General features: G+C 36.0%; 2 protein-coding genes across 2 annotated transcripts; one reads left to right on the top strand and one right to left on the bottom strand.

Annotated features, from left to right (window-relative positions):
* Window positions 1–995: 995 nt before the first annotated feature.
* LOC112729470 (uncharacterized) lies at window positions 996–5,614 on the top strand. Its single transcript, XM_025779656.3, has 14 exons — window positions 996–1,212; window positions 1,597–1,664; window positions 1,742–1,877; window positions 2,019–2,113; window positions 2,194–2,347; window positions 2,420–2,622; window positions 2,748–2,926; window positions 3,028–3,123; window positions 3,368–3,489; window positions 3,733–3,834; window positions 4,182–4,291; window positions 4,423–4,510; window positions 4,765–4,964; window positions 5,170–5,614. The coding sequence occupies exons 1-14, from the start codon at window positions 1,141–1,143 to the stop codon at window positions 5,384–5,386; spliced, it is 1,842 nt and encodes a 613-aa protein (XP_025635441.1). The 5' UTR covers window positions 996–1,140; the 3' UTR covers window positions 5,387–5,614.
* An 870-nt stretch (window positions 5,615–6,484) lies between these two features.
* On the bottom strand, window positions 6,485–10,758 carry LOC112728692 (myosin-binding protein 7). Its single transcript, XM_025778947.3, has 4 exons — window positions 10,233–10,758; window positions 8,529–9,973; window positions 8,025–8,071; window positions 6,485–7,070 (listed from the first exon to the last, which is right to left on the bottom strand). The coding sequence occupies exons 2-4, from the start codon at window positions 9,819–9,821 to the stop codon at window positions 6,959–6,961; spliced, it is 1,452 nt and encodes a 483-aa protein (XP_025634732.1). The 5' UTR covers window positions 9,822–9,973; window positions 10,233–10,758; the 3' UTR covers window positions 6,485–6,958.

Raw genomic sequence — 10,758 nt, 5'->3', positions numbered from 1 at the left:
GGTTATATGCTGGCCAAAATTTAGAAAAGTTGCTGGTCCTCTAGACTTAGGGAGCCAATGGAATATTTATACAATGTATACAATAGAGATTTAGGGAGTATTAGAGATATAATCATTAGTGTTATCCTTTTCTATCAACTAAATTTTTTGGGATGAGTGGTATCATGACATGGTATTAGAGTGTTAGATCCAAAAGGTTAAGAGTTCGATTCTTGGTGAACCCCAAAATCAATTTAATTTTTTGGGAAGATGTTTATTATCCCTAGTATCTCCCTAGCGGGATCCTTTAATTAAATATGTTAATTTTTAACTGAAAAAGTCTAGAGGACCAGCAACTTTTCTAAATTTTGGCCAGCATATAACCAGAAAAAAAAGTGAGCCATTGGATAGAATCTTATATTAATCTCACACCATTAAAATTATCATTGATGACTACAAATCACAAAAGTTACTGGCTCTAACACTCCTCTTTTTAAACTTGGGAAAGTATGAGGAGCCAATGGAATATTTATACAATGTGTACAATAGAGGTTTGGGGAATATTAGAGATATAATCATTAGTGTTACCCTTTCCCATCAGCTGAAGCTTTTGGGATGAGTGGTATCATGCATGGTATTAGAACGCTAGATCCGAAAGATCAAGAGTTCGATCCTTGGTGTACCCCAAAATCGCTAGTACTCGAATGGTTATTCTAGATGGTATAGGGGATGTTCATTTTGTAACTCAATAGCCCATTGTACATATTGTACAAATAGTCCATTGTCTCCCTAGTGGGATCCTTAATTAAATCATCATCTAATAATTCCTAACTATCAATTTAAGATAAAATTAACTACACATCAATTTTTACTATCTTTGTTATTGTTACAGCGGGTTCCGCCGCAACGTATAAATTCGAAATCGCAAAGAGCACTGTACTCATAATAAAGAGGAGGGAAAACTCGAACTTTCTATTCAAAAAAAAAAAAAAAAAAACTGAAAACGGCATATTCTCCGAAAAAATTCAATTGTTCTTTCATTTCCCGAATCCAATTGCACACACGCGCGTTCCGAATTTTTTTTTTTCTTCTATAATTTTTTCTGCATAATTATTGGAGATATATAGTGATAGTAGTTACAATTTAGTGGTGATCGGAACCATGGGAAAATTGCCAGCGCCGGTGAACGGTGGTGGCGCCGTGCTTAAGAGAAAGACACCTTCAGAACTTCGGGTTGGTTTTAATTTCCAAGTGCTTTATTTCGATTTGTTATTTCACATTTGATATTCAATTCAATTATCGATGATGCTTCTGTTCTGTATAAGAGCTTCGAACATCCTATAGTAACATAGCCATTTGTATCGGAATTTTTTTTTTTTAATTCAGAATAAAAATTTTCGCTACTTGTTATGCTGTACTAGTACATATATTAATTTCACTTTTCCAGTGACATAAGCTAAGTTCTTTTTTGCTTAATTCTCTCCATCTGCTTATAATCACAAGCTTTTTGAATAGTTTTGATTTGATTTTCCAATATATTTCTATTTTTCTTCTAATGTTGGACAAAATAGTATTGAATTGTTGAGGAAGAAATTCTCATTTTTACATGGTTGGCAGGGAGAGCAGTTGAAGAGGGGAAGTGCTGTCACTGATAAATCTTCACTCCCATTGAGTGATACTACAAAGTATGTTTCTTATGCTTCTCTTAAAATGTATGTGTTATTTCATGATTTCATGAGATTTTGGTTGATTATGTTTGCAGCACCGATGTGGTGGATAATGTGGATAAGAGACCAGGGCTGTTGAGGAGCCCAAAATACACCAATAAGCGTGTTGATGAAGTATTTCCTGCCAGAAAGTCCAGGTTTGGAGTTGTTTCTGGAAAAGAAAATGCAAAGGTTAGTTTATTTGCCAAACTCATGATTCTTATTCAGCTTGGTTGGTTTACTTCTTCATTCAATTACAGTTCTCTCATATTTTATAGTTATCAAGGTTGAAGTTTGAACAAATTAAAATTGTTACTATCTTACTATGTTCAGGAAAATCCATCTTTGGAGAAAACTACTACTAGTAACTTGAAGAATGTTTTGGTTTTTTCTACTTCAGCTGCCAAGAGACAGCAAGGGAGTTCATGGTTTGCCTCATTGTCTATTTATCACTTGATATCATTGTCAAGTTTTCACTATTTTTTATTCTATTCATAATTGTTGGCAGCATGGAGAATTCTGCTACTTCAGGTGAAGTTAACAAGGATGGTATATTGCAAGCTTGTCAAACAACTGCCGAGTGTAGCCAAGCCAATTTTCGAAGTGTTTCTGAGCTTTCATCAGCTGCTGATAAATCTTCTGGATTGACTGCAGTTGATGTGGTATGAAATCATAACTTGTGGGATTATAATTTAGATTCTGTATTTTAAGGAGGTTATCACTTAATATTATAGGGCAAAGCATTAAGAGGTCTGGCTGCACCAAAGCCATGTGCCCGAAATGGTTTAGCTGCTGACTCAACTGAAAGATGTGGGGATATGACATCAAGCTTTGCAGCCAATTCCATATCCGAATACCATGTTCCCGGCCGGAAGGCTCCTCTGGATCTCACTTTAAAGACCAGTATGCGGGTGGTATCATCCTCTTCTTTGAATTGGTGAGAGGATAGATTTTTTTGTGCTTATAAGATTTTTTTTACTTGCTAGCACGCTTTGGTTCCAATATCATTGTTGTGTCCTTTGCTTTCATTCTGCATAAACCATATTTATATCCAACTTTCAGGGTCCAGAGGTCACTTACGTATCATATCAAGCCCAAATTCTCCTTCCAGCAATGTACTACAACAGGTCAAAATGTGAGAGGCTCCCAGGGCTTCAAGGTTTTGCACTCGTGGATGTATCCTCAATCCATCCTGCCACCATCTCTCACATCAGTGCTAAGCTCATCAACAGCAGATGCAGGTCTGTCAAGTAGCTTTCAAGCGGATCCCATTCCTTGCCTGCATATCATCTTCCTCTCCATTTTCCATAAGTTACAATATTCTCTTTTTTTTGTGCAATAGAATTGGACTTCTTAAGGAAACGACAAGTTGCTTGGGAAGAATCATTCCAGGACCTCTATTACATGCTTCGAAATAACACTTGTGTCATCTTTTATGGTAATTATATGTTCTTTTTACTTTGCCATTTCCTTTATCCTTTTTATGTTGCTGTGCTATCCTTTTGAATTCTCATTAGTGTCAGTGTTTTGTGATATTGTTTAAATGTTTTATGCATAATGATGAACTATCATAATCAAAATGCACTTGTTTCTTCACTAGTATAGGCTAGGCTTTTTCTTCTGTGAATTTGTGTATTTATACATGATGAAATTTTGTGTTGATGTTTTACTCCCTTTTACAGTTTGCACTTCTCAGTTTGTCGTCATGTTTACTGGTGGTGACAGCTCTGGGAGTCCCAAATGCTTCTGCAATGCTTATATCTCTCGGTCAACCAGGGGTTTGAGATCACTGTTAAGAGAAAACGTAAGAATTAAGAAGTAATCATATAATGAATTATGGTGTGTCAGATATGCATTAGGATGTTTGTAGTAATTTTTAAAAACTTTGTTCATATTCTGGAAACTAATGTTCATACCCCACTCATTGCTAAAATATGAATAGATCATTATCTTCAATTCATCATCATGGGATTTTCTTCTTAATTTTGGTTTTGCTGAGATGTCTGAACTTATTTTGAGTTGCAATTTCCGATACTCTTTTTTCAAGGATGTTTATTTCTCAATGCCTCTTTGCCATTCTAAAGTGGAGCAAGTTGCTACAGAGTATTTGGTTGAGCTGTCAGAGATAGAGAAACATAATCTGGGGCAGGTTTGTATTTAACCCTGCTTCTGACCTTATTGTCCTTACCCCTTTCTCATTCTATTGAAATGAGAACACAGGAATAGTAATTTTCTGCTAGCCTCCCATAACTATGAACTAAATTATGTGATGTTTGACAATTTTGTAAGTAGCAGTATTCAAAGCTTTTCATATTGGCTGTTGTTTGGCTTCTTCCAAGATTAGTCTAAGATAACTATAATAGAATTCATTAACCTTTTGGTGTATATCCCTATTGGCAAAAAATGTAATATGGATGCCTATCTGTTATGTTCAACATCAAATAGAAGTTTCTACATTTTTGTTCACTGATGATTTTTTATTTGAAAATAATGCAGACTCGAGGATTAAGGTCTTACTCTGAAGTCGATAATAGCCCACAATCTTTGCTGATTTTCAGTGGCAACAAGAGTGTACATGGTTTGTATGATCTCTTGCTAAATTACAGGTAACTAAGCTATGTAACAAAATTAAGAACAATTAGCTTTCTTAGTAGCTCCTTACCAATCTTATACACACTTTATTGGGTTTGGTATTTAGTGTGTTCTTTTCTTTCGTTGCTAACTACAATGTTTGCAGATCTTTCTTTACCTCGCTATCCAGTACCGATGTACCTTTGTTGTGCTCTCCTGCACCATTTCGAAATGCTGCATTTTCTTCTCCTGATGTATGTGCTCATTCCCCATCTTATCCTTTTGTGTTTTCTTTTAGTCTTTGCATTTTAAATTGATCATTGAAATGCTATACCAATTGCTTAGCTAGATAACTTGGTCAACAAGAAAAACATGGATAACATGAAAAACATTATTTAAAATGTATACGTATTTCTGCTAGACTTGTTTAGAAGTGTTGTAGTTTTTGCTAAACGGAAAGGAGCTTGTTATGCAACATGACACAATTCCAAATGCTGCTCTTTTGCAGGTTAAATGCATGGAGATGAGAAAAGCTGAACATATTGCCACCTCTTATGATCATTCTACTTTGGAAAACGGTGAATTTGCACAGGGTTCATCCGATAGCCTTTGTTGTAGCATTGAAATAAAAGATACAATTCTTCCACCATGGATTATTTGTGGTGCATGTGCCTTGCTGGCTTCTGAAGGAAGAAACTTTGAGGCAAGGTATGGCATTGTTCGTTAACACAATCATGCAGAAACTACCATTTTGTTACCATTAGTTATTTGTTTATAGTTTTCCAGCGCAATGGTCTTACCTCTTAAAACTAGCTGTCTATGATTATAACGTTGTTACAGCACAAGTTACATTGTGGAGGTTAATAAGCACTATTTGGAACCTAAATGATAAATTTTATCTTATGTTTTGCAGTTTTGTCATGGAACCTAGCTCAGTTGGTTTGAACATTGCCTTAGAATCAACTAGCGAGAAGCCAGAATCCGAAGCTGGTAGTAGCGAAAGCTTGCAAGGCCACAGCAATACATTTGGAATTCCAGAAGCTATCGTCGCCCCTTGCTTGAAATCGTGTTCAGTAAAAGGCTTAAAGTACTTTCGTGACTCTTATACAGCTTCTCTATCACCTGTGTGATCATGACCAATGATCATCAATGAATTTTCCTCATATTGCTGAGTAGTTTATATATTTCAAGGCTCTTTCCGCTTACCCTAAAGAAAAATAATGAAGTGAAGGATTCCCTTCTTGTATTTCAACATCAAATAGTAACTTACCCTTTTAGTTCATAGAAATACTGTCTTCCAGAGCTAATGCTTTAGAGTGCTGAATCACACAAACAGTAACACCATACAACTAATATTTTAGTATTTCTTTGGCAATAATTTATTGAATTCCAAAATTGTTAGTGACAATGAATTGGAACTCAAAAGATAAATGAACTTTTCCTTAGACATAAACCACAAAACATAGAAGTGAACTTTCTTTGGCACATGGATTATTTAGCACATGATTGTCCATGTGCTAATGCCTAATGTCTTGAATCTGTTATGTGGGTTCAACCAAACATCGTCAGATATGAACTAACTCGGAATCTAATCAATAGTTACCTAACCAAATTCACAGAGATAGTTGACACTATGAGTAAAATAAAGAACGATCTGTATGTCTTAAAACTAGTTTGACTTTCGTTGTCAATTTGAAAATTACTTAGTAAAATGATATGTAAGTACTTATGTAAACAGTAAACTTTCATTGAGAAGATTAAATTTATTCATTTTAATTTGCACGTGTTATTGAAACTACACTACACACTAACAGAAAGTTAAACAAATAATTTTCCTGGAATATTCCTTTTCTTGTTCTTTGCCTTAATTTTCTCCTCTAATAATATTCACACAACGTAACTTTCCTAAAGGGGTCACCAATCTTGTTCATTGACCTGCCAGGCTTTTGGTCAAAGATCGTGTTCTATGATATTTCTATTCAAAGAATGCAAACCCCTAATATGATCATCCCCCGGTCAAAACTTCCAGAAAAGGATTATATCCAATTTAAATTTTATTTCCAAAAAAAAAAACATATAACTAAAATTAAAGCTCTATGCTGTAATTTTTAAAATTCGATCTATCTGAATTATTCAAAATAAAAAAATAGGAAGATATAAGCCAACATAAGGAAATAATGAACACGTGAGAGTACTGCAAAACATGTTTAAAAAATAAAATAAAAAAATTAAAATAATATTCAAGATCATTAATTATAAACTAAAAGTATACAAGTGGAGGTTTGGAAATTATGGTACATTTGAATGTGAAAGACTGAGGCTCTAAGATTATGCACACAAAGCTGCACTTGGTAGAAATTTGAGGTTGAGAATAGACACTACATAAAGATTAGGGACACTTGCATGAATAGGCATAGTCATATACAAGAGAGGAATGAGGATTGTCCAAAATGGCAACCCTCAAAGCTCAACTCCAAACAAACCATAACCAAGTTTTAACCAATCAAATTTTACCAAGAAATCACCTTAAATTTCATACGCAGAACAAATATAAGAACACTGCACAATACACCACTTTTCAAGCAGAAAAAAAGCTCATGTTGTTGAACAAGAAAAGAATTCTCATTGTTGTAGTAGTGTCACAAAAGATTTTCAATTTCTGCTTCCACATTTGATGATTGACATGGTGGGAATCGGAGAATTTAGTTTCCCACTTGTGTTCTTGAAATACATCTCCATGGCCTTGTGTGTGTTATACCCTTGTCCAGGAGCATCAACAAGCCTGTGCTATCAGCTGGTAGCCCAAATCCATACCTGCGTTTGCAAGCATTTTAGATAATATGATAACGATTGATATTATTCGAACATCTAAGAGTAGGTGTTGATTGGACATGCAACATGAATCGACACTAAAAAGACACGAATTTGAATGTTGAGCCACACGAAAATCTAAGGGTGATAAAGTGAACGTTGACACAATCAATAATGTTATACATTTTCCAATCAATATATACTCTCATAAACCAGCCTATAACCTATAATGAAATATAGAATAACCACAAGCAAAATGAACAGAGATTAAAGCAAAATTGCTATTCAAATGAGGTGTGCTATACTTTGAGGATCTGTGATGCAACAACCAATTCAGAAACAACCTGAAAAGTTCCATCACTAAGCACCTAGAGCTATGCTCCACATTGAAGCTTATGTTTTCCTAAATCATCTAAATACTATTACACTCGGAAGGTCATGGTGTTTTTATATTCCGCCCTATAGGTTTGCTCACTAAAGAACCAAGAGAGAGATGATGAGAAAGTCCGACACAGCTAAAATAGAAACCACAAAATGAAAGATACAGAAACAAAAGCAATGAGCAAAAGACACAAGTTATCAATTTCCAAAAACAGAGAAGATACTCAGACTCCTTAGTGCAAAGCATAAGGATTGTGAACTCCGGATTAAGTAAACTATATAAACCATTATACACGAAGTATTATTAATAGTTAAGACATTGATAGGATATTTCAAAGGTAAATGGTGAATGACGTGGATATAGAAACTCCTACATGTTCAATATTTGATGCAAGTTATGCCTTATGAATATATGCAACTTGAAATCAAAGAACTGCATTGTTATAAGAATTATGCCAGATTCTGCTCTCATTTCGGTAGACCATGCACTTCATAATAGGAAGAAAACTACAAACAATCTTGCATCGCAGACAAGTGTATTTTAAACCATCAGAAAATATGTTAGGCGTCACTTACTTGCTTTGATGAGCTCTCTTTCTCCACATAACAACTGATGAGATCCACTGAAAACAAAAAGATGAAATGACATAAGTACTGCGGCCATAATCTTCATCACAATTAACAAGGATGATGTTTTCAAAAGGAATTAGTGAGATGAATATAAAAGAAGAAGCCAAAACATGAATTACAGGGTTAACTTCCAAATGCAATCACTTCAGAATCCTGGATGGCATTTTAAAAGACTTGGAAAAAGACAAGAACTTGTTTTGATGAAAACCTCTTGGCTCTTGCCATAAATTTTTTACCGAAAGGTCAACAACGATGAGCAGAAGCTAAATGATGAATATATTAAATAGGATGAATATGTATGCCCGCCTTACTGGGTTTGGGATGAGCATTCTGCTCAGTCCAAATTTTACTTTAATACCAAAATCAAATGGATGAATCTCTCATGATTTGTTATACTTGGCAAAATCCCATGCAATATGTTGGCAGAAACCACATTTATTTTACACTTACCTTCACAATTGACGCGAGTGACGATCTTCCACCGATAGCTGACCTCCTATTTGTCATTTTTCGTTGTGGTGACATGTCCTTGCACAGTTGTTGAGCTATTTCCTTCAGTAACACAAGTTGTGCTTTATCTGTGCGCATTGAAATGAGTGCCTGCCTCATCGATTCCCTATCAGCCTCAAGTGCCTGAAGCCTCATATAAAGCTTCTTAACGTAGGGATCCTCATATTCCTCATGATTCCTTGATTCCCTTGGCGAGCCAGTATAATCTTCTAAAGCAGCTCCTCCAGCTTTGGACCCTGTGAAACCATTATGAGGTGCCCGACTGTGAACCGAGTCAATGGTATATATTCTGTCAGTGGTATCATCGGCTTCTGATGCATTATCTTTCTTCAAGTTGGACTGGTCCTCGGATTGTGAGAAATAGTCTCTCCTAAAGTTACTATTGACCTTCGGAGAATCTGACAAATACCCAGAACCTGCTTCTCTACCCACTGAGTCGGTGGAAGTTTTCCTAAAATGTGAAGTCTTCTCTAGAGTATTTCTCCCTGTAAAATCCGCATCGAGCTCTTTGTAAGTGGGTGTTCTCTCCATTTCGGAAATCCTATCTTCTATGTTCCTCAACCGGTCCCTAGGAGTTTCACCAAATGCATACTTTTCAATATCGGTGTCATCATTATCAGCATCCATGCCAGCATTCCTCGCATTGCATTTCAAAGGAGGGTATTCATAGGCTGGAAGATCATATAGTAAATTGCCATCTGCCTCGGCCTCAGTGAGCCCAAAACTCATCATCCTGTGCTTATATGCCTGAATTTCACAAGTCAGCGACTCAATCGTCTGTTCTTTCTTATACAACAAATCATCCAATGCTAAAATCTCCTCCTGATCATGTTGCATCTTCTCCTCCGCATAACGCTTGAATTGCCGGGCTTCCATCTGAATCTCTGCCTTCTCCCTTTGCAACCTCAATATCATAGACATGGTCTCATTGGCAGCGGTCGAAGAAGAGCTCCTCTCTTCCTCCAACTCAGCATTCAAGTCTTTTATGGTCTTCTGCTGACTGATAATTGCCTCACGTAATGCAGCAACCTCGTTCTCGATTTCAACTCGCACAACCGAAACATCCAAATCCAACCCAGGGACAACAAAATTGGTACCCTGCTCAAACTCATCATGCTTCCGTTTAACAGAGCGAATCCAAGTCCCTGCAGGTTCACCTTCCAAAGAGCAACTACAACCGCAGTTGCAGCATTTTATCAAATCCTTGGAAGACGAAACTACCTTCGAAGCCATAGGCCAAAATGCATTCAAGAATCTAAGCAACACAAATATATCAAACAATTAAGATTCCAAACACCCTGCCTCTCTATCAAAGCATACCACAAATCAACCATTCTCTTCCAGCTCCCATCATCCCTCTCGGATCAACCAACCAGAGGGAAAACCTACAACAGTTGAAAACAAAGACATTATTAAAATAAGGGCGAAAAAGAAAGGAGAGAGAAAAAAGTTACAGCATCAGGGTGGTGAAATAGATTCTTTAATTTTCATTTACAAAACCAGCTCAAAACCCTTTCAGGGAAACTAATCTTCCCAGAAACTGATCATTTCAGAGTAAATTTTTCACACCAAACAAAAAAAAAAAAAGAGGGCAAATGATAAAAAGAAAAATTCAGAAATAGGAACCAAAAAAATGGAAACCACCTTGAAGGAATCGACGTTGAAGAACCAATAGCAGCCGGCAGCGAAGATTTCAGAGCATCAGCAGAAAGTAGAAGACAAATTTTCCCGGAAAATTCAGCTCCGCCGGCCGGAAAAAGTCCAGAACAAAATTTCACCCAAAAAACAAATCGAAAATTTGAGTTACCAGCCGCTGCAAATCGAGAAAGAGGTGAAGAACAGTGAATCACCGCTTCCTTGGGATGAAAGAATGCGGGAGCGGGAAGGGTGTTTGGTGGGAACGAAAATAAAAAAGAAAATGTGAAGGAAAATCAAAATGAGAAAGAGGGGAAATTAGAAAAACCCTAATAATAAAGATTTTTAATTTCTCAGTCTTTATTGGAATGTGTAATGTGTTATTTGGATTTTTCTCTGTTTTTCTATCTCTTCTTCTCTGTGTTTAAGGCTTCTTTCGATTTTCGTGTTTTGCGTTTTTTTGATATTATTTTTTTTTATCTTCTTTTTGTTTTTTGTTTTTCAGTTTTTTTGTTTTATTTTCTCTCTGTCTTTC

This window comes from Arachis hypogaea, chromosome 12 (assembly GCF_003086295.3).
Source record: "Arachis hypogaea cultivar Tifrunner chromosome 12, arahy.Tifrunner.gnm2.J5K5, whole genome shotgun sequence".
Taxonomy (NCBI): Eukaryota; Viridiplantae; Streptophyta; class Magnoliopsida; order Fabales; family Fabaceae; genus Arachis; species Arachis hypogaea.
This window is presented reverse-complemented; position numbering and strand designations above follow the sequence as displayed.